Here is a 22,820-nt window from a genome sequence, read left to right as displayed (position 1 = left end):
GTGAATCTGAGTGAGATCACAGACATTGTGTACAATGTATATGGGGATAGGCTGTGATAGTTGCGTGAGACAGAGATTTGAGGGGATGAACAAGAGTCCAAAATGCTTGAGTCTCACGCATAATGCGTGAGACTTGGTAGCTCTGGGATCCAGATGCTAACATGGAGTTTTTAAAAACACTAATCCTGTTACACCAACTGTTTTACATCTACTGTTTCTACAACGAGTGTCGAGGAAGACAGAACTCATCACGTTGTCAAAACCCCACCACTGAATGCTGTCAACCCAACACACAGATGCTGTACACTGTAGCTGATGTTGAAGATTTTTAAAATGCCCCCATGGCTGAAATTCTTGCAGGGGATTCTCAGCTCTCTCAAAATAGTATGCATTGAATAAATGTTTCATCTTGTAACATTTTGCATGCAGAGATGTTCAAATTGCAGCTGTGGTACATGTAGTATTGAGCAACAGAACAGAATGGTGATGTCTTAACAAACAACAAAACAAGGAAATTAAAACTCTGAGAAAGCAATTCATTATTCCATAATGATCTTGAGAACTGTTGTAATCTTATATACGATCTAATTATTTTGATTTTTTTTCATCCACTGTTGTACCTAAGCTGCTTTAAAATGGCTAATGAAAGATGAAATGATGGCTGAAATATACTTAAAATACTTTACAGAACATAGTCCCTCAAACTTCCAGTAAGCAAAGTTCTCAATTCTAGTTCATATTTCTTAATTCCAGTCTATTCCTGTTTAAATACTGGTTTAAATATTAACCTAATTTCAATTTGCATTGTTGCCATTTTGTAAAACAATGTTTAGTTAAGTGCATGATTTCAGAATTCTAAATACTTGTGTTCAGTCATACAAGGAAAAGTCTTTCACATAATTTACTAAGACACTATTATATAGGGCATACCTTATGCATAACGTCTATTATGAAGGGTATTCATATTTTTCAATGTGTGATAACCATGATTAAATAATTTCTTTTAATTGTACAGACTGCAAAGTCGATGTATGTACATGTATGTCTTGAATGGACTGTAAATTGTGTTTCTCAGTCTTCCAATCTGCATATTATTCTGAAAGAAAGGGACCCGTATTCTGAAATCGGGTTTAACTTAAACTCAGGTTTAAAGTTGTGGTTTAAGTATGGAAAGCCAAAAGTATCAAAATTTTTTTAAGCTGCATGTTTCTTATGTTTACTGTGCTCTGTCCTGATTCATCGATCAATCACCTGTTTATACTTCCTAGACAATTATGAATGATATGAGAGCCAATTGAGCTAAATTTTAATATTTCTATTATTAGTAATTTATACAATTGGCTGTGCGTACTTAAACCAAAACTTTAAACCTGACTTCAGAATACAGGCCAGGGACTTTAAACTTGTAGTGTAGAATGATTTGTGTGTTAAAGCAGAAGTATGGGGAATTAGGATACTAGAACATCACTAAGAAAGGAGAGAAAATTAATCATTAACATAGCAGTGAATTTTGTAACATGATATATCAGAAAGTGCAATGGATTTGTTTGTTACCATTCAAGTGGATGTATTTTCTAAAAATAAATGATTAAAACGTTTTTGGGGTAAAGAATCAGAGGCAACAATTGAGTACTTTGGCATATAAAAAAGGTTTTTGTTATTAAATATTATTTAACTTGTAAATTTATTTTGAAGTATTTCAACAGGGTATCCCGATCTGAAATTCAATTATAGTGTGATTGATTTGTAAGGTTGAATACTGGGGAGCGTTTCATCAATATTTTCGTCCGACAAGTTGTCAGATCTGACAACTTTCCTGGATTCTGATTGGCTGAGAAGCACTGTTACTATAGCAACTGTCGGATAAAACAGGACTTGTTGGATAAAACGTCTGACAAGTCCTTTCATGAAACGCTCCCCTGGTATCCTTCATGTTCAGCACTTTTAATTTTCATTAACTTAATTTTGTTTCCATCCAAATGTCTGAAGGTGTATTTCAATTTTTTTGGAAAGGAGGGGGGGGGGGGGAGGGGGCAAAGTTAGACAAGGAAAACTGCCAGTACACAGAGATTACTGGAATCCCATACTCTGAAATCATGCCATAAATTCAATCATTAGGTTGATTCTAAGGTCAGTGTTGTAGTTCTGTTTACATGTACTGGTAATAATTTGCATTTTCTACACATTGTGTAAATTTCATCACGGAGAATACATCGCCTGTTAAGTTTTCATAACATAAGGTACATGTAGTAATTATACAGGTACCTTCTATATTACATACATTGTACTGTGTTTACATGCACATGGCTTCCCTCCGTGATATACCAGCTCAAATTCACTTGCCCATTACATTCTTGCTGGCATTAATTTACAATGTAATAACAGTCCAGACTTCATATTGTATAGTCCTTATTTATTTCATACAAGTTCCTTTTGTAGGGACCCTTCCACATGCTTTGCTACCAAATTGAGCGTTGAGATTGACAAACCTTTAGAACTCAAGAATTGAGTATGGAAGCAGGTTGAGCAGTGTCCCTTGCTTCTGCCTACAATGCATTGAGATAAAAGGGCTGAACTGGCTCACTACTGTCACGACCCAGATAAAAGGATCAGCAAGTCGAGCTAGATTTCGTCTCTAAAATACATCCTGTTAGATTTCAAGTATGTCCTTTAACCCCTCTCCCTCAACAGTGAAAGGAGACATTCTACATACAGATGGCGTAATCAATTTCCAGGATAAACTAAAAGTTTTGACATTTTTTTGTCTTCATTGTCATTTATAAAACTACCATGTGTATCCAACACTATAGATAAGAATGCAGGACTAAAATCATTGTGTAATGAATAACAGGAACTTGATCATATGCCAAAACAAGATTACTGGCCAACATCCCGTGATGATAAGGGGAATAACACGTACGAGGTTATCTACCTGTACATGTAGTATATGGTTCTGGATAGATGCTTTTGCAAAACTTTAAATTGCTACTAAACTTCATGTCCATGTGGAATGATTCTATTTGCTTGTGGTTGAAATCCTGGGTTGCCAGGCAGACATTGACTCATGTTGTGAAAGAAAACAACGAGGTCCTTTTAGCTATGTCAAAAGGCTATTAACTGCCCAACTCATGTGGTTACAAATGAAAGAACTGATGATGTCATCAACTCATAATTTCTGTTGTATTTTATGATATATAAGGTAGTTAGAAATTCTTCTCTTCTTTGTTACAATGGAAAAATCATGGTTCGATTCCTCTGTGAACATGTGGATTGCTTTGTAATCTGCTGTCAATCTAGAGCTTTATTTTCATATATTTACCCAAAGTGAGTGTTTGACATCAGCTTTCTCATATGCATGTCACCCTCATTTTGTGAAAATAAAAAGAAAGGAATTATAAATTTCATTTGTTTAAAATGTCAGTGCTTAGTTGTATTAATAATAATAATAATAATAGGCATTTATATAGCGCCATCTATCTAGAAGTATTCTATTCCGAGGCGCGTTGTTATTATCATTATTACCCCGGCTTTAGCTTGAGCTGCCTCTCAGCGCTCATGCATTCAAGGAATTAATCCTGCCGGGTACCCATTCACCTCACCTGGGTCGAGTGCAGCACAGTGTGGATAAATTTCTTGCTGAAGGAAATTACGCCATGGCTGGGATTCGAACCCACGACCCTCTGTTTCAAAGTCAGAAGACTTATCCACTGGGCCACAACGCTCCACATTATTTTTTTCTCAATGTATTTGGCTAACCTTAATGTTCGGGTGGACTTGACCTTAAATCATATAATGTATCGCAGTCGATGTACCTGTTGATAATTGTACATTGTCTCTGTTCATGAGAACAAAACAAAATATGATGCATGAATTGTGTTTGTGCATATAAATGATTGTAAACTACAGATGTATGTTAGGATGCAGATAATGCATTAAAACTGATAAGTAACTATTAACTACTTTTTGAAAAAAAAATGTTAGACGTCTTTCCTTTATTAGAGAAGAGCATGTGTCTATTGATGTATAATATAAATGTAATCCAGTGGGTAGTCCTGATTTTTTTTTTCAAAATTGTGCAACTTCCATTCTCGTAATCTACATAGTTCTTATAATTAGAGCTGTGTGAAGCTCTTTTAAACTAAGAAAGCTTTTAAGCATTAAAACAAAAAGAGAAAAGGACCGTACAAACTTTCATCTCAGTATTAAAAAAAATTCCTTACAAGAACTTCACATTGTTATGGGACCTTGCCCCTTTATTCACAAAATGTGAATAAGTCTAGTTATCACCTAATCACAAACAATTGATGATTACTAGACTTATTAAGGTTTTATGAATATGGGTCCAAGTGAATTTTATAAAACCTCCTTTGACCTGGTATAATATGAAATCAACATAAAAACACAGAACACATTGATCATTGATTGAATTCATATTTATTAATTTACAATTCATTTACCAAGGCACATGATTCATGAAATTTGATTTAAAAGATGATTAATAAAAACTGTTTCAGCAAGTACATATCATCTCAAGTGGGAACAATGCAAAGGATATGCTGCCCATAGTTTCTTCCTCTTCATGTCATCCCAGTACAGTCTGAAGGTATGAAATAAAGTGGGAGCATAATACTGAAATTAATGAAAACAACCCTGAATACCGAAAGCAATTGTTTTTTACTGGCCAAGAATTGTGTCATAACAGGGAAACATGTATTAACATAATATCAACCAAGTCTGAGTATTGGTAAATAATATATAAACCCCTCAAAAAAAGTTTTGCAACTCAGTTTTGGGGGATGATATCTTTTTAGTTAATTAAGTATAAAAGATGAAACTTGTATCATTGGAAAGGTGAATTATTTCTCTTTACAATGACATGCCATTTGATGTGATTATGTAATCATGGAATATGCAATCACCCTGAACATTAAGAAAAGTCAGAAGTGAAATGTTGCAAAATGCATTGATTTCTAACAAGAGTCTCCATTTCTATAGAATTTCCACCATGCAGGTGATAGTGAATGCACTTGGTCTATCCTCGAAACAATTGGAAATTCGCTATTGGAAACGACTCATTTTGTAACATTTCATTTCTAACATTGCTGCGTATTATCATGTCTGTGTATTTCATGATAACACTAGCATTACAAATGACACATGATTGTAAAGAAGAACAATCATGCTTCTAAAGATATCACTTTTAAACATGATGATGGCACATTAAGAAATTTATTAGCACTCAAACTTGCAGTTTGAGTTACAGAACTCAAACATGACATGGCAACGAATTTTGCAACATTTCATTTTTTACATTGCTGCATATTATCATGTCTGTGTATTTCATGATAACACTAGCATTACAAATGACACATGATCGTAAAGAGGAATAATCATACTTCCCAATGATACCACTTTTACATATGATGATGGCACACTAAGATATTTATTAGCACTCAAACTTGAGTTGCAGAACTTTTTTGAGGGGTTTATTTATTTGTAGTGTGTTCCCCTTTCTAGGCTTAAGTTTAAGAGGTACATGCTTATTAGACAAGACATCAATTGCATTGCTGTCCATTTCATACGTTCACTTCATTTTAAAGCACTTACATGTATAACAATTATTACAGCAGGTGTTTTATAAAGCTGTTCATAAGTTAAGAGCAACTTTAAGAACAATTGGTGAACCTTTCTTGCGTGATAAATCACCAATGAACATTTTAATGGTGAATATCATTTACCACAAGAAAGGATCACCAGTCATTCTTAAAGTCATTCCTAACTTTAACAGCTTTATGAATGGGCCCACTGGTCATTGGATTCGATCTCGGTTCCACATAAAGTGCACAATCTCCACTCTCTTTCATCAATTTGGTGGAGAATGGTAAAGATACATGCTACACTTGTCTTTACAGGAAAAAAACATGTTGACACTTGCCTCCATTTGCATTGTAGAGGCAGTGATACTTGTACAATTGCTGCCATGAAAACTGCATTAGAGAGTAAACAAGTTGCATCACTTTTGGTTCCCTTCCCCCCTTTTTAACAGGGGGGGGGGTGCTGATATGAATTCCTTCCTACCATCACAGAACTACAAATTTAATCCTGATATATAATAATCTTTCTTAAAACTAGTCACTGAAATACATGATTAACCACAACACAGACTATGAACATGAAAAATCTATGAGTTGCGCTCATGATATGAAAATACAAAAATATCTCCTTTTTTCAACGGGAAAAAGCAGCGAGATGAACCTTGCCAACTTTTCATTAATAAATTCATTTTTTCATATTCTACTCTTATCAATACTACCCAGAGTGCATTGATTCATTGTAATTCAATTGAAAATGATTTCCTTGACAAATTCAATTTAGGACATAATTGGCTTCTCAGACTAATGAAATTTCAATGAATGATATGTTCAAAACACGCACATGCTTCAGCAGGATATACACTTTAAAATTTCATTTTTATACCAAAGGAATTTATCATTTTTTTGTACAAATATGACTTTATAAAAATCTTCAAAGTATTATAACATTGAGTATTACTATGCAAGTCAGCATAAATCAATGTGAGAATAATCAGTCGGTAGTAAAAATGGCATAATGTACAACAAAGCATTTCTTTAAAAACAATTAAAAATGCAAACAAAATGTACCAGTTACTAATTTTTCTCAAAATTACTTCTGAAGTCATCAAAATAATTTGAGAGGGGGCCCATACATTTTGCATACTAGTGAATTGCAATGGGCAATTCCACAGGTTGGTCCAAATCATGCAACGTGAGTAACCGACACATTCCAAAGACTTGCCAGGAGCATAATAGAATTTCCCAAGTTTTGTTTTTATACAAAGGATAGTCAGACTGTGTACTTTGTTGTGATAAGGAGATGTTTAGTTCCTATCAATAATAATGGAGTTACAGCTCCAAGTATGAGTCAAGGTGTCTCCAAATGTAACGTAACCGTGGAATAGCCCAAAAATATGTACACTATGCATTCACATTTTGTGCCACAAGAAGTACTACTTATATGATAAATAAATCAGTCTACTTTATATTTTGTAGATTCAGCCGTTAAAAGCAACGTTCAAGCATCTTACAGGTATAAATAGTTTTATGCTGTTTCTTATGCTATGAATAAAAATACCATGAATAGTAGAGATATCTCTTAAACACACGTCGGCTTGAGCTACATCATGTGATGTTCTATTCAAATCTTTTATATTGTTTAAACATGATTTCTACTTATCCCCAAATTATTTGTGTACCATGTATCAGCAAAGATATCTGAGTAAATACACCTGCACATAGCCTGTAACATAGGAAGTATAAAACTGAATAGGAAGTAATGAAAGACGGATACAAAAATACTGTTCAAAGTAAAACTGTGCTTAGGATGTTGCATGTAATGTTATGTAATTTCAGAGATCTCATAACAGATTACATAACATTACATGTAATTTCAGAGATCTCATATGTGTTACACATAGCAAATCTCCTGTACGGTAGAAGTTATTACATAATAATGCTGAGGAGACCCTGGAAATTTCATTTCCAATCCCATATTTTCATCATTATTTTTAATTGCAATAAACATGAAGGATAGTATTGAATTTCTGTCTTTATATGTGATGACAATGAACTCATGGATTTACAAACAAACTTCACCTTCATTTTATTCCATTTCAGCAGGGATACATTAACGTGACATAGTACAAAGAGTTTGAAAAGTACTCTGTTAAACAGGAACAATCAAACAGTACCCAAGGATAGACTTAACACATACAGTATTAGTCAATGCAATTAACCAAATAATTAAAACTCAGGGCAACAACTGCAGCTCTTGAACTGTTCTCCAAGCAGGCCATGCATGCATTCATGCATTTTCTCAAAGTGCCTAAAAAGAATTCAAAAGGTCCTATTTTTTAGGTATTTGGTATGGACTCAGCCAGCGATTGAACCCTTGACCTCCCATTTGTGCATCAGGCACTCAGCAAACTGCGCAATATAAGCTTTGAGTTCAGGAGCCAAGAAAAAAGATGTACATGTAGAATAAATTAGGTATATCGTGTCATAGAAGCAGGAGGTTGATATAATCGGAAAAGTGGTACTAAAGGCAGAGTTGCATTGAAGGCAGTAATCATATCAAGAAAAAAAGAAAAGAAAACAAGAGAAAGAGAGAGAGAAAGAGAAAGAGTTTCAAGGTGATGCATATCCATTCTAAAGGTCTAATAAAATGATTCAGATATATATATGTTTGGAATTAATATAAAATCCTCATGTGAATGTACATGGGAACTTAGTAACCTTGTTGTCTATTAAGCATTTCAAGAAAGAAAATTCAGCATTTGGTCACAAATTTATTTTATTCTAAATCAATGTGGAAAATCATGTGGAATGGTTACATGGAACGGTAAATCCACACAGTGCTACTAAAATATACACCTTTCTTTTCTTCGAAATTTCTGTCCGAGTCCTGTTTTGCATTCAGAAAAAACAAGAATATCAACAATATATGTGTACTTATAAAAATACTCAGCAGTGATTCATAAATAATACACAAACAACTTTCGATAACAATTCAATACAATCTGGAAACATACCTGTAACTACATGTACATGTACGTCAGGGTATGTATGTCATATGTCAAGGTGGAAAATATGAAGAGGACCTAGTTACAATAGCTACTGATCACAGAAAGTGTTATTCTTGACTGTATGGAGTAATTGCAATCTACAGTTAAAATCAATTGTTAGATCAATGATAAGGCTTTGTGTTATGGGTCTGGATTCCAAAGCCCTTTTCAAATATACATGTACATGTGCAAGGTAAAAAGTAGAAAAGCTAATATAAAAATATTACTCTTTCGTCATTGACTGGGAAACATACACTGATATTGTACATCTCATTCTTAATTATTAATTGATACTATGCATAAATATAAAGTATTCTCACGTGTAATTCTTTATCTTTCATATATTACATAATTATACAATAAAGGCACATGAAATACAAATACACAATGTTTTATTTGGTTTTTGCATCGACTTTCTAAAGAGGAACCAAGTACATTAAAAAAATAACAGAAAGCACACTTATAGCATATCATACCGTATCATTTAGCTGGGAAAACAAGACCTTGTATATTTTGTGGAAGATACCTTTTCATTTAAAGACAAGATAATCTAGTATATTCTGTCTGTTCAAATCTCAGCCTACTATTTAAAAAAAAAGAAGCCAATGCAATATGTCAAAGGAAAACTATCCCATTTGATAGTGTTATGGGAACCATAAGCTTGTTTTTCTTTTATTTGAAAATTATGATACAATGTCTTGTTGCCTCAGCAGCAATACATACATTACTTCAATTCAAATCATAAACAATAATTGAATTCATCACTATTTCCACCCCCTCTAAAAAGTAAAAAATAAATGTATGAGAAAATTATGAATAACTCATACCATCAAACCCTAGACACAAACTTCCCTCAGAGTACAATACGTTCTTAAACTAAATCTGCATTCTACACACTATCAGCCATATTGGTCCCTTTGCTTTGTACAGTAAGTACTAGCACAAGAATATATATCTATGGAAACGACTATTTTTATATATAAAATGGAGTTGTATTGCATTGTACACTAATACAAAAATACACACACAGCTAAAAATAATTTTGCAATATAACAATTCTGCATCTTAATCAACCAATGATGATAAAAATTGTACTCCATAGAAATGGAGTGGATATTAAAATTGTAATGAGTTTGTGCTATTTGGCATCTGATTGTTGATAAGAAATACAAAGTAACTTTGCATATTGACAGAGAGAGATAGAGAGGGTACCAACCTCATCTAAGGGGTGACAGGTAGGATACCATTCTTCCAGCTCTTACGACCTATGACCTCAACATGGAAACCAATATTCTCAAGGCGGTCAGTGTCAAGGATGCGTCGGCCATCAAAGGCAAAGGCTGGCTTGAGCATGTCATTGTAGATACGTATGTAATCATAATCCTGATGGAGGAAAATTGAAAAGTTAATGGTGTTGATCTCACTACTCCCTGAGCAATTACTGACTTCATAACAGAATATTTCACACATTGATCAAATTTAAACACTCCCTTGATACTTTGGAAACAGATTGACTTCATTTATGACCTTTACCACAAGTAAAAAAAAGTAATAAATGTAACCTGATCTCAACTAAAGCAGTTTGGTTCTACAGAAATATTATTAACTGTCATCCAATTCTAGCTTGTCCAATGCATACACTTTGCATCTAAACTTCAAGTCAACCCCTCCCCACCTCATTTTTTTATTAGAATAAAAATAATAATAATAAAGAGGTACTAACCTTGAATTCATCCCACTCTGTGCAAATAACTAATGCATGGGCTCCCTTCACAGCTTCATAGGGGTCAGAACAAATGGTGACAAGCTTTTCAACTGAGATATACATGTAGGAGGCATATGGAAGAAGAAATTATTAATTAAATAATGTTCATGATTATCTATAGCATAGTGATACATAACAAACACACTGTCACTCCTAAACAAAAGAAGATTGCCACTTATTTAAACTCTCTAAAATAAAGTTTTTTCTGAGCTTTACTATTGCTGTTTTACAATTAAAATACAAAGTTTTAACAGCCGAGCGATGATATGGATGGTATAATGGGTGGCAAGCATGGTGCCCCTGCCCCTATGATATTTCAAATACAGTAATGAAGTGGGGGGGGGGGAAAAAGAAGAAAAGGTATAATATAATATAAATATCAAGTTGTTTAACTAAACAGTAACCCTATTATTTGTTTATAAACAAATATACATGTCGTTCAATCATCCTGCCTGGGATATCCTGCCTCCCCCAACAGAATGCCCTCGTACTGCCTCTGACCACTATACAAACATGTAGTTGCATAGCTCCGATTAGTCAGAAAAAAATTCTGCAAATAAGGCATAATTTTCTTAATTCTACTGACCTCTTTCAGGATCTGCAGATATACAAGGACTGGTCAGTTCACACATGATCTGAGCATGCTCAACCTGGGGGTCGTATATACTGAGTCTGGCGCCCTCATCCATCAGGAATTTACTGAGGTAGATGCTGGAAGACTCTCTGGGATGAAGAAGAACAATGACACAATCTTGGTTAAATGTGACATGGGTTTTACATATAGTGCAAGTCTTCAGCTACTTCTAATTCAAAAGAATACAATACAATGTATATTTCCCACATTCTGCAAATTATTGTTGGCCTTAAGCCAAAAGGGGCCACAACTCCATTCTCTTTGTTCAGTGATGCTCTTGTCAAACAATGTCTGCTTTATTATCTTGGGTACAAATTTTCAGGTTTTCCATTTGAGAAACTGTTGCCGTATTGAAACCTTACCTTGTATCTCCTGTATCTTTCTTGAAGGCAAACCCTAGGATAGCAATCTTCTTGTCTGTCACAGTATTGAACAGACAAGCGATGATCTTATTGGCGAAACGTCTCCTTTGGAAATCATTCATATCAATAACCTAAAAGAAATATGAAAAAATATATATATTCCAATAAGCATTTTAGGACGGTTCTCACACTATTGATGTACATGTACACAACACTAACACAAAGACAACAACATCTTTCACAAGAAAACTATTAATTTATGTTAACGACAATAGAATCTCTGCTCTACTCTATATTAAAGACATACAACGAACCATAAAAAATTAAGGAATAATGAAAAATGACAATTTTCCTAATAGCTTCTCACCTGTTGCCAGTACAGTGCTACTTCAGGTAGATTACAGGCTTCACAGAGATAAACAAGATTTAATACATCCTTCTGGAAGCAGCTGCCTCCAAAACCTAATAAGAAAAATTGATAACAATCCATCAAATGCACAGAATCTCAGAGAAAATATCAAATAGATCATCACACTAAAAAACTATGTTTTTACCAGGGGTGACATTCACTCTTGAAAAAAATAGACATACAAATTAGCTTTCTTTACAGCTATCTTTTCCCTCCTTGCTTGTATCACGACCAGCGAACAAACATTTGCACACACGTTCCAAGATGCTAGCTGTGCTATACGCGCCCGCAAAAGCCCAGCCGCGGTGGCCCGGGTCGTGGGCATAAATGCAGCTAGATCAGGGGTACGGTCGGAATCACTGCGGTGCTGAAATTACCAATTATTAGCGCCATGTGGTGCAATATGTATGGTAGCGCTAAAAATACCAAATCAGAAAAAAAAATGGAAAAAAGCTTGGATATTCAAAATTGGGCAAAAATGAAGGAAAAAATCGTATAATGCCTTGCTGTAAAAATATTATATCGGAAATTCAATTTAAATCGGAGGAATATCACCCTCGATTTACGTTGGTCCTAAAAATGTCAAACTACGATGGTGAAATGGCTTTTGTAATGTTAAGTCCTTGCTCTGACATCTGTGACAGCAACCAAATTGAATATCTAAATTTATACTAAAAAACATCAATATTTTATCTGTCTTTCTTTGTCATTTCTCATGTTTCTCCATCTCAACACATAACTTCTTTCATTTCGTCTGAACTTTAATCACGTTTTTAATATCATATTTTTAACTTTTCTCTAATGAAGAACACAACTACAGTGCCCTGATCGTACAATTTTCTCCAATCCTTCAATAATATTTCAGTCGCAAGAAACTTTACCTTGTAACTTGCATTTCATAATGAGTTTCATGACAAATGGTCCAATGGAGATTTAACTGTTTTCAAGAACTCATTCTCTTACCTAAACTTGCTTGTAGAAACTTTGGTCCTAACCTAGAGTCCATACCAATGGCGTGTGCAACCTCACTGACATCAGCCCCCGTTGCTTCACAGACTGCACTTATTGAGTTGATACTTGAAATCCTTTGAGCTAGGAATGCATTGGCAGCCTTAAAAGGTCAAGAGCAAATTCAACAATGAAATATTTGGCCACTTAAGTTGATTTTTCACTAGAATCAATTAAAATAACAATTTTAAGAAAAAAAGATAAATGGGGAAAAAATAAGCTAAAGTTTATTCCTGTCAACAGGAAAAGAAAAGTGCTGTGTGGCTGAGTAATTATGATAATGAATGGGGTAATTTTTCATATTTTTAAATTTCTGTAAATTCCCATTCATTCGAAATTTTCTGAAATCAGTACATGTATGCAATAATACATTTCATGAATTACACACAACATGACTTGAATGTATTGAAGAATTAGAAATGTGCTCAACAAAATTAGTAGTCACATAAAAATCAGCACTTACCAATTTTGAGAGTTCTGAAGACCATGTGTTTGTTTTAATGATTCGATCCTTTGGTACCCAATGTTCATAGATTGATGCTAGTTCATCTATGGCTTTGAGTCCACTGTGAGATGTATCTCCACCAATGAGGACGCGGTCTGGTTGCAACAAATCCTTAATTGCTGAACCTTCAGCAAGGAACTCTGGATTTGAAAGGACCTGAAATTAAAGATAAATGCCATTTGTGGTGATGATCACAAACCGAATCCTAACAGAAGATCACATTCCTATAGAAAATGAAAAGTTAACCAATACAAGTGCAATGACTCTGGCGGTTTCCTGTCACCTTTCAATGTGCAATCATAGTACTTGAAGATTTTTTTGAAATTTTGTTTTATGATAATCAAGGAACACTGAACTTTCCAATAAGACTACACTGTATACAGCAAAATCAAGATTGGCCAGGGAATAATTTTGCTTTAATACTACAGTCGATTAGTATTTTGGTCATAAGAGAAAAGCTTTCAACTAGTAATGTACAGTCCTGACTCCTATGTAGGAACCTGCTAAACATAAGAAGACTTTTGGTGTACGTGTATGTAGCTCAGTCTTTAATAAATGTGGAGCAAATTACGATGCGATACCAGGAAAATTATTCCTTGTAGACATATATGATGTTGGTCTAATGCAAAAATTAGCAAAATTTGAACTCAGATTTATTGAAAAGAATTTATCACAACAAAATACAGTACAAAACTCAACCAAGAACATATTCAACTGGACTACAAAACGGAGCTGAAAGATAAATCTCCCAACAACAGCAACATCACTATTAGAAGCAACTCAAATAAAGTGATGGTATGAAAAAAAAATAAAACAGGAAACGTAAGTTTGAATACCTCATATCTGCAGCCTGGTTTGGTATTTGCCATGAGTATTCTTTGAATACTCTGAGCAGCTTTAACAGGGACGGTGCTCTTTTCAACCACTATCTTATTAGAGGTGGCAACTTCAGCTATACGACGTGCTGCTGCCTCAATATACTTCAGATCTGCTGCTCTACCCTATGATAGCACAATCAGAATACCAGTTTAAATTTTGAACATTGGCCTTATTAAAGTACAAAATAAAACTTGTTGTACACAAGCAAATGAGAATGAAACATTCATATCACTATTAAATCACATCGTGTACAATCCAAAATGTATTGTTGCAGGTAATAATAATAATAATTGTAAATTTATATTGCGCAATTTGTATTTGGATATACTCAACTGCGCATTACAATACACAACAGACAAGCAGAAAAACAACCATCAACAGGATACGCAAAAATTTTAAAAGTAAATTTAAGTTCGCTAAATTAATCGAAGAAAAATAAGTAAAGATTAATCATTTCTACAAGGTGACAGTGGCTAAATGCACATTGTTGCTACAGATGCGTGGATCAGTTAAGCATGCTTCTATTAAAAGGGATTTTGAATTTCGCTTGCAACAATTTGCCCCTTGATTCTCATGGATTACCATGAAGGGAAAAATCATTCTTCACATTTTCCCTAACTTCCTGCATCATACAACACAAACAGCAAATATTCCTATTCATGCAATGATTTTTCACTTCATTGAAAGAGAGACACTCTACAGTATATAATTCAACCCAGCTTACACCTTATTGGATCTTTCTTTCATCTCATACAAAATATTAAAAACCATTGCACCAAGCCTGCTATTGATATTTGTTGCAGAAAAGGGATGTGCAGTGAAGAGCTGGCCCACCTATATTCTTCATTAAGATTATGTTCTGGGCCCCATCAGAAGAGTTCACAAAATTAATCTTAAATATGACACACTAGCAATGCCATAGTTAATATTTTTAAATTTAATCATGAATGTTCTCTTGTTTACAAAAGGCAGCATATTGATAATATTACACTTTAGATGATATGTGAATTACATTGTTGCTAGCTTTCAATACTTGAGATACATTATAAGGTCCTGATGAAAAGTACAGTCACATCATTCTGATTTGAAATGTTAAATCTGTATTTAGCAACAGCAACCCTTAATCCATTCAGGAACTTTATTGTGCACCTAAACCAAAATCTCAGCTTATGCATCTCCCAATTATTGCTGTAGACATACACATCAATTGATTCTTTTCTTTTTATAATGCTACCACTCAAAACACTATAATCAATTGGCAAAATTTATGCCCAACCCAAGTGTTCACAGATCTGCTAAATTCAAATATTATCCATCAAACAAATTATTTACTGCACTCCATACAAATTACAAATACATGTATGGTGGAAAATAATATTCTTTTTTATGAGCATTTGCCTTTTTTACATCCTACACTTTTCACATTCCATAAGCAGCAAAAAGCATGATTTTAATATTATTGGTAAAAGGCTGTTCATATGTTGAGTTTTCTCTATAAAATCCTGATCGGAAATCACACCCAAAGTTGCTAAATCACTTGAGAAATGTAAATAAGTGGGTGAGATGAAGTTTGGGTACAAATATTTTAAGCTTGATTCTGCTTTTCAAACCTCAAGTTTTTAAAAAGCTCTTGCAAATATAATACTCATACATATACTGCACCTTTATGTACAAAAGCTACAGTATATTTGATGAATATTGACTAAATGAAGTATAAATCTGATCGCCTACTCCAATTGTACTTCAAGCAATAGGACTTCTGGGAAGTATACAGGTAATTGACATTTATAGTTAAGAATTTTGTTATTCTGTCTGAAATATAAAGTTTATCCTACTTAAATTATCTCTTTGGTGAAGTGGCAAGCACCCATACTTTTTATTTTGTACATTAGTCATTCATATTTGAATACCCTACATGTAAGTGGTACAGTATACAGTGCGTATCAAAAAAAAGTTTACACTTTGAAAAAATCCTGTAAAATTATACATTTGTAATATCCTGAAGATTGTTCCACATTTTAAAATTGGTACAGGTCCATTAAAGTAAATGACGATATAATTGTCGAAAAATATTTCCGCTTGAGTGAGCACCACTTACTTTTGAAAAGTTAGTGAAAAATGATTTGCGCAGAAATTTGAAATAGTTATGCGAATAAAAGTAGACCTTAATCATGAAGAACGCATGGAATTTAGCTAGTAAAATTGATTTGAAGATATCTTCTACATTGTTTGACTTGTTTCCTTGCCCCAAAACACTTCGAAGAGTGCATTTCGCCCCACCCCACTCCCCCACACACCGAGGCCATCGTGACGATATTTGCTTTACATTGAGCTGTGATTTGCATGGAATGGCTTAAGCTTGATTTTCATTTTGTTAATCATTGCTAAGCTTGGGAAAAGTGTGGAGAAACAAGTATTAAATGAAGAATGAAATGTAAACCAACTTTCAATGATAAAAACTGAGTAAAAAATGCTGGAGATGTCTGATATAAACTTATGTTCAGATTCAGTTATGTCCTCAGATCCAGCTGGCAGAAATAGGGAAAAGGTTGTGCTTATCAAGTGTTGAAATTTCAATTTGGGTGGCAAAATTGTCACAAAATGCTTGAATTTATCCGTTTTATTCCAATTGACTAAAAGTGCAAGGGAAATGCATGATAAATCTTTCGTAGTGTAAGTTTGGTTTCGCCCTTTCCCCTTGACACAGCATGAAAACGAGCATTTCTGCGCAAACAGATTTCTGCGAGCTTTACAGAAATGGACAGTGCTCACTCAAGTGTAACATTCTGACAAAACTTTTACTTTCATTGGATAGATGAGACCCAAACCCAAGATTATATGTGAAAAAATTACCCGCATGTTGTATATTTTTTAATTCCCAGGGCTTTTTCAAAGTGTAAACTTTTTTTTGATACGCACTGTATAATGCCATCCAAACATTCCACAAAATATTTAATAAGAAAATTGAGCACTAGCTATCAAACTTTTTTTCATAGAGAAGAATAACGCGTGATGAGGAAATTGACTATTTTCTGTCAGTATAAAACACACCAGTCAGTCACTATCTGACAGTTATTCAATGATGATCCTGGATAAGAATTGACAGACAATCCAAAAGCAAAATGAGTTTAATTTAATAGTACTCAATCAAAGAAGGGGATCATATACTTTTTTTTATATAACGATCTTATTCTAATAATTTCAAAATAAAAAGTGGATCTACATGTATAATTTATAATCTAAAAATGTACAAATGTAGAGCAGGGACTAGCTCACAGGAAAAATATGTCAAAAATCAGTTTTCACCTTCCTTTTATAAGGATGTTCCCCAGTTATGTTTGTGCGGATATTTCACGCTTTGCACATTGATGTCACAATGAATGAACAGGTGATTCATAAGTTCACATACATGTATATCAGCTGATTTTTCCTGTGGTCTGCACTCTTACTGCAGATCTAATAATCTATTATTTTATGAGGCTAATCAAATTGAAAATAGTCCATGGACCCGCTTTCAAAATTCCTCTACAACTTTAGAATACTTTCTTATGCAGATTTGCGAAGTATGACGATTATTGCCTTGAATTTGAATTAATGGGAGAGTGGTTTGGAATTTTCCCTTACATAGATACCACTTAGGCGCATAAAGCTCCAACAAAAATGCTCATAGTTTGAAAACAAGCAAATGAACCCCCATTAAATAGTGTACAAAGTACATGTATGTACCTCTTTAGTATACTTTCCTCTACAACTTTGCAAATTTTGGTGAAAATGGCATGGATATTGATTTATATGTTAAGTGCAACATTTATTGTACTTTTCAAATTCGTTATAAAAATTTCAAATATTTTGGATATGCTTTTGTCTTTTTAGCCCCACCTTTTTCTGATTTGAAATGAGCAAATGAATATCAATATATTTGCCATATTTGGAATACAATCCTGAACTGACCTGTAAAATCTGATAAACTTTACACGGAATTTAAGTGAGTAATAAAGGTTTAAAGTGCCTGGTTCTTTTGACTGCGTAATTCTCGAGAATCCTCAATTGGGGGTAAACTTCAGAGCTCGATAGCAAAAATCAAGCACATGAAACCATAGTAATTTTTGCATACTTATTTAGGTTCTAAAGTAACTCTATGCAATATTTGGTGAAAATGACATGGATTTCATTTCAACTGTGGAACATCCATAAATTTCTAACTTAAAGAAAAAAAATTAACAGCTAAAATGCACATGTACAGGTCTACTGTATTAAAAGCAAGGGTCTAATGCGCTATTAAGTACAATATTATTATCAATATTATGTTTATGAAAGAATTGTCCATAAAGCACTCTTAACCGAATGAGTCGGAATGATTCAACTCTCTGATTTTAGGCTTATGAGGGCAACATGACATTTTTAAGGGCTAGAAATAACAACCATCATGAGAGCTGATTATCTACAACTAGTACAGGCAATTTCCTAAGCAATGACAAACTAATCAAAGCAAATGAAGGTGATGTTACTTTAATATCAGTTTACTTCCATGACAGTTACATCCTTCTTAAGGAAACAGGTTTAGATTAATAAAAATCAAAGGAGGCTATGCTCTAGAGCTATGTATAAACCTTTATCAACCCTTTGTCAATATTGACTTATCTCAGTTCTATATACAAGACTTTCCTTGGTACAAATGCTTGTGAAAAACAGGTTTTCCCAATTTACAATAGCCTTGGATTTACATATTGGAGCATTAGGGGCATTGGGTCATGGTATTGCATGCTATTATTGCAAAGTCCTGAAACATTCATCTGTACTCAATCATAAATATGATATATATAACTTCATTTGTTTGTCATTTTGCCTCCCACAAAGATTCTGCTAGGATCGAAAGCTTAGGCCCCTTTTGACTCTCTAATCATAAATATGAGAAGAATGGAAAGAAAACCAGGAAACACAATGTGCCCCCCCCCCTGCATCCAATTAAATCAAAGAATAATTTTTCTCATTAGATGAACTTAATACTGAAATATGGCATTCTTCTTTGGATTTAAGAGAACTCTTAAATAGTAAATTTCATCATCTTACCTTCCCTAATCCAAATGTCTTTGTAGGAGTGTTGACAGAAATGAATATCAGATCAGCCTCTTGGATTGCAGTATCAATGTTGGTTGAGAAGAAAAGATTTCTTCCCCTGCATTCTCTTACAACCTTCTCCAAACTAGGCTATCATTCAAAGAAAGGAGATAAGATACCTTTTATGGCTATTTACATTCATCTTGCCTACATGTTCATGGCCATGCATCTTGAACTCGCCCCATTTGTGTTACTTGTATTTTTGAAAGGAAATTTCATGAGGATTCCAAAAATGGCATTAGAAATTAGGTAAAGTGAACTGCTAACATTTTATCAATGAAAATGTTCAATTTTTTAGGACCTCCAATACACTTTTTTTTAATGTAACTTTCCCATATAGACTTTGTGTGTACCTCTCCCCCCCCCACCATCCTTGCCACTTTTTGTTCTATCAATTGCAGTGTCGCCCAAATTTACGTGATATTGTGCTCATTTTTTCAGACATGATAAAGTATATATGAAGCTTTAAAATGATACCAATTCCATGACAATATCTCTCCGTTCAACAGATATTTTGTATGTTTAAACTGAATGAAAATTGGAAAAGCATAACAAAACCACCTTTTTGTGAGGCGAGTTCAAGACACATCTATGGCCTTCTGTATGTTATGTGGTTTGTATGTTTTCGCTTATATTGCCTGATAACACTTGTAATGTACATCAATATTTCAACATGAGTGAATTTAGCAATTTACATCACTATTAAGTTTTGAGAGATTTTATCAAAGAAAACTAATTACATTAATATCCATGACACTCTTTCACAGTGCTTCAACTCCTAACAACACAACCCACTGATTTTATTGTTTCACATACATACCTACATGTATAACTATAGTATGAAGAAACACAAGAAAGAAATATGAAATTTCAATAAAATCTTTTTGTTTTTATCCAATAAACTTGTTAAGGGAAGACACAAAAGTGTGCATATGTACAGTTAACAGACAAATTATATCACAACAAATAAAAGGACAAAATAAATCATAAGTCTGATGCCAACATTGAATATCAAGTTGAACATATAGACACAGTTGAGGCCTTGCAAACACTATCAGTATTCTGTAAGGAAAGCCTGGTCATATGGTGGGTACCAGCAAAATTTTGGGTTAAACATGTTCAATTAAACTATAAATTAGAAACAAAAGATGTCAGTATTCAATGTCGCACTACACTAGCTGTGTCTATTTGCTCAGCAATGCTGACATATGCTGGCATGCCACATGTGAAATTTTGACTGAGGTATAAAGAAATCAGACACAAGCTTTTTAATTGTAAATTTCATTGTAACACATGGAAGAAATGCCTCCATTTACATGATGTAATTCACCATTTTATTCAACTGACATGGTGAGCACAATTCTTGTACAAGTTATTTAACAACATTTTAGTTTCAACCCCCCCCCCAAAACACCTTGATCGGGTATAACGAGACATTGAATCCGGACATTGATTATGCATGACATTCCTTTTTTTTTTCTTTTTAAAAACATTATCCCACTAATCATCTGAACAAATACAAATCATTAAACAAATTTGAAGGTGTTACCTCGTAGATAGGCAGCTTGAAGTCTGCGGAATTCCATGCATCTACCCGAGCTTGACTCAGGTCAACGACAGTGACTGTGACCTCAGGACATTTGAGGGCAATTACGGAGCAAGTGGGACCTCCGACGTACCCTGCCCCCAAACAACATATCTTCTTGATCACCATAGTGGTTTACTGCAGAAATGAAAGCCATGTAAAAATTACATTTCGTAGGAAGAGAAAGATTACAGTACATAACATGTGAAATGTCATTCATAAAGACATGTACGGTACTGATGTAGATTGAATTGTTTACAATGGACATTGGGCAAATTTCCTGTAGGCCTAGAAAAAAATTATGACACTGATGGATTTCCATACAGTTAGATCTACAACTGATTGGATCAATCGTAACTCTTTGTCAAAGGAATTTTTAAGCCTGAGCCTGAGCCGAGGTAACCTGATGTACGTACCGTAGCAAGTCATAATTAAGTTAAATTAGGCTACTTAGTTTCATCAAAATTTTGGTTGAGAAAAATGACTTGTTGTTTTTCTCCTTCCATTGAGTGCTGACATATCAGTCACAGCACAAAATACCAAATAGTTACAAAAATCATCAAGTTGCTATTGGCGGCTACACGAAGTTCACGTTCACGAGTTGTCTGCCCAGAACCAAGCACTGCCAACGGTAGACCAAAAGCTTCGGTCTCTGTTTTGTTGGTTGTTCAGCTGAACTTCGTTCGCTTCACTCACCAAATACAGAGACCGAAGTTCTAGCGCGATCTGTACAGGGACTCAATGGCCATATGTTTATGTACTTAAGATCGGATAAAACGGGGAAGTGAATTTGCGCGACAGCCGAGGTAAGTCACTGTTTTTGTTCCTTTTAGCTTCATTTTTCTCCGTTTTTTGGCAATTAATGCCAAGAGGGAATATAAATTTGCACTCTGGTCGCTATAATTTTCGAAATTTTTATTCCTTAAAGACAAAAATTGAAAAGCCCCGACGGGGGGATTTTGCATTGCAAGTCCCCTGATGATGGCTGCACGATAGAGAGCCGTCTGTGTACGAGGAGAAATTAAAAAAAAAAATGTTAAAAAACTCCTCGAAACAGACGGCTGCCAGCTGTCTATGCCAACGGTCGGTACCCCGACCCGTCGACCGTCAGTCCGTGGCCCGACCCGGACCCCGATCTCGCAATAAACATTCACCAACTTCACGGCCACGTATGCAACTGACGGAAAGGGGAAACCCCATGAAAGTTTTAGAGATTGTAGAACTTACCTCGCTTGATCTATGAAAAGTTGGCTTATTTACCATCTATCTAGGCGTACAGGTCAGAAAGAATATGCTGATAATATCTATATTCAGATATTTCCCTGGCAGAACAAAAGCGGCCAAGTAGTCGATCGGCTCGGTACTCGGGCTATACCACGGTTGCGGTTCGTCATATAGCATGCAGTCTTCGAAAACTTCATGCATGCTACCGACGAACCGCAACCGTGCGTGGTTTGACGTTGATTTTTTTTTTGTTTTGAAGTAGTATTTATTAAAACATTCAGTTCAAAATCATACATACAATAATAAATTAACAAAACATTGTTCACAAAGTCAAATAAATAATTATTCATAATACAAAAAAGAATTGTACAAAAAAAATACAGAATATAACATTCGCGTCATCAGGAACAAAATAGTTATAACAAAATAATTCATAGTGACGCAATTGAACTGAATGAGTTTTTTTTTTTTTTTTTTTTTTTTTTTTTTTTAAAAAAACAAGTTCACACCTTGTTACCAATAATGCATAAAGCATTTCCATTTATTTGAAAGCAGGATAAAAGAGCATTGTAGATTCAATGCCTTGCTCACGGGCATAGGTGCCGCGGCCGGGGATCGAACCCAGACTTTACATGTATAGCCAGGCGCCTTAGACCACTCGGCCACGGCACCTCCACTGATGGTATCGGT

The 22,820-nt window shown here is 34.4% G+C and overlaps 1 protein-coding gene across 1 annotated transcript; it reads right to left on the bottom strand.

Moving 5' to 3' along the window:
• Nucleotides 1-7,593: 7,593 nt before the first annotated feature.
• Nucleotides 7,594-22,276, bottom strand: LOC121416216 (UDP-glucose 6-dehydrogenase-like). The gene is made up of 11 exons (XM_041609717.1): nt 22,134-22,276; nt 20,871-21,044; nt 19,274-19,411; nt 14,161-14,325; nt 13,283-13,480; nt 12,775-12,922; nt 11,770-11,864; nt 11,403-11,533; nt 10,993-11,129; nt 10,365-10,456; nt 7,594-10,024 (listed from the first exon to the last, which is right to left on the bottom strand). Exons 2-11 carry the CDS (start codon nt 21,033-21,035, stop codon nt 9,863-9,865), a joined length of 1,431 nt encoding a protein of 476 aa, XP_041465651.1. The 5' UTR covers nt 21,036-21,044; nt 22,134-22,276; the 3' UTR covers nt 7,594-9,862.
• Between the last annotated feature and the right edge of the window lie 544 nt (nt 22,277-22,820).

The sequence above is a fragment of the Lytechinus variegatus genome, chromosome 5 (genome assembly GCF_018143015.1).
Source record: "Lytechinus variegatus isolate NC3 chromosome 5, Lvar_3.0, whole genome shotgun sequence".
Lineage (NCBI taxonomy): Eukaryota > Metazoa > Echinodermata > Echinoidea > Temnopleuroida > Toxopneustidae > Lytechinus > Lytechinus variegatus.
This window is presented reverse-complemented; position numbering and strand designations above follow the sequence as displayed.

Excerpts from the sequence above, each read along its gene's own strand:
- LOC121416216 (XM_041609717.1), bottom strand. The coding sequence starts at position 21,035 with ATGGTGATCAAGAAGATATGTTGTTTGGGGGCAGGGTACGTCGGAGGT. Across the intron at positions 13,481-14,160 it reads AACCAGGCTGCAGATATGAG|GTCCTTTCAAATCCAGAGTT; the intron begins GTATTCAAACTT and ends CTTTAATTTCAG. Across the intron at positions 12,923-13,282 it reads CTTCAGAACTCTCAAAATTG|GCTGCCAATGCATTCCTAGC; the intron begins GTAAGTGCTGAT and ends TGACCTTTTAAG.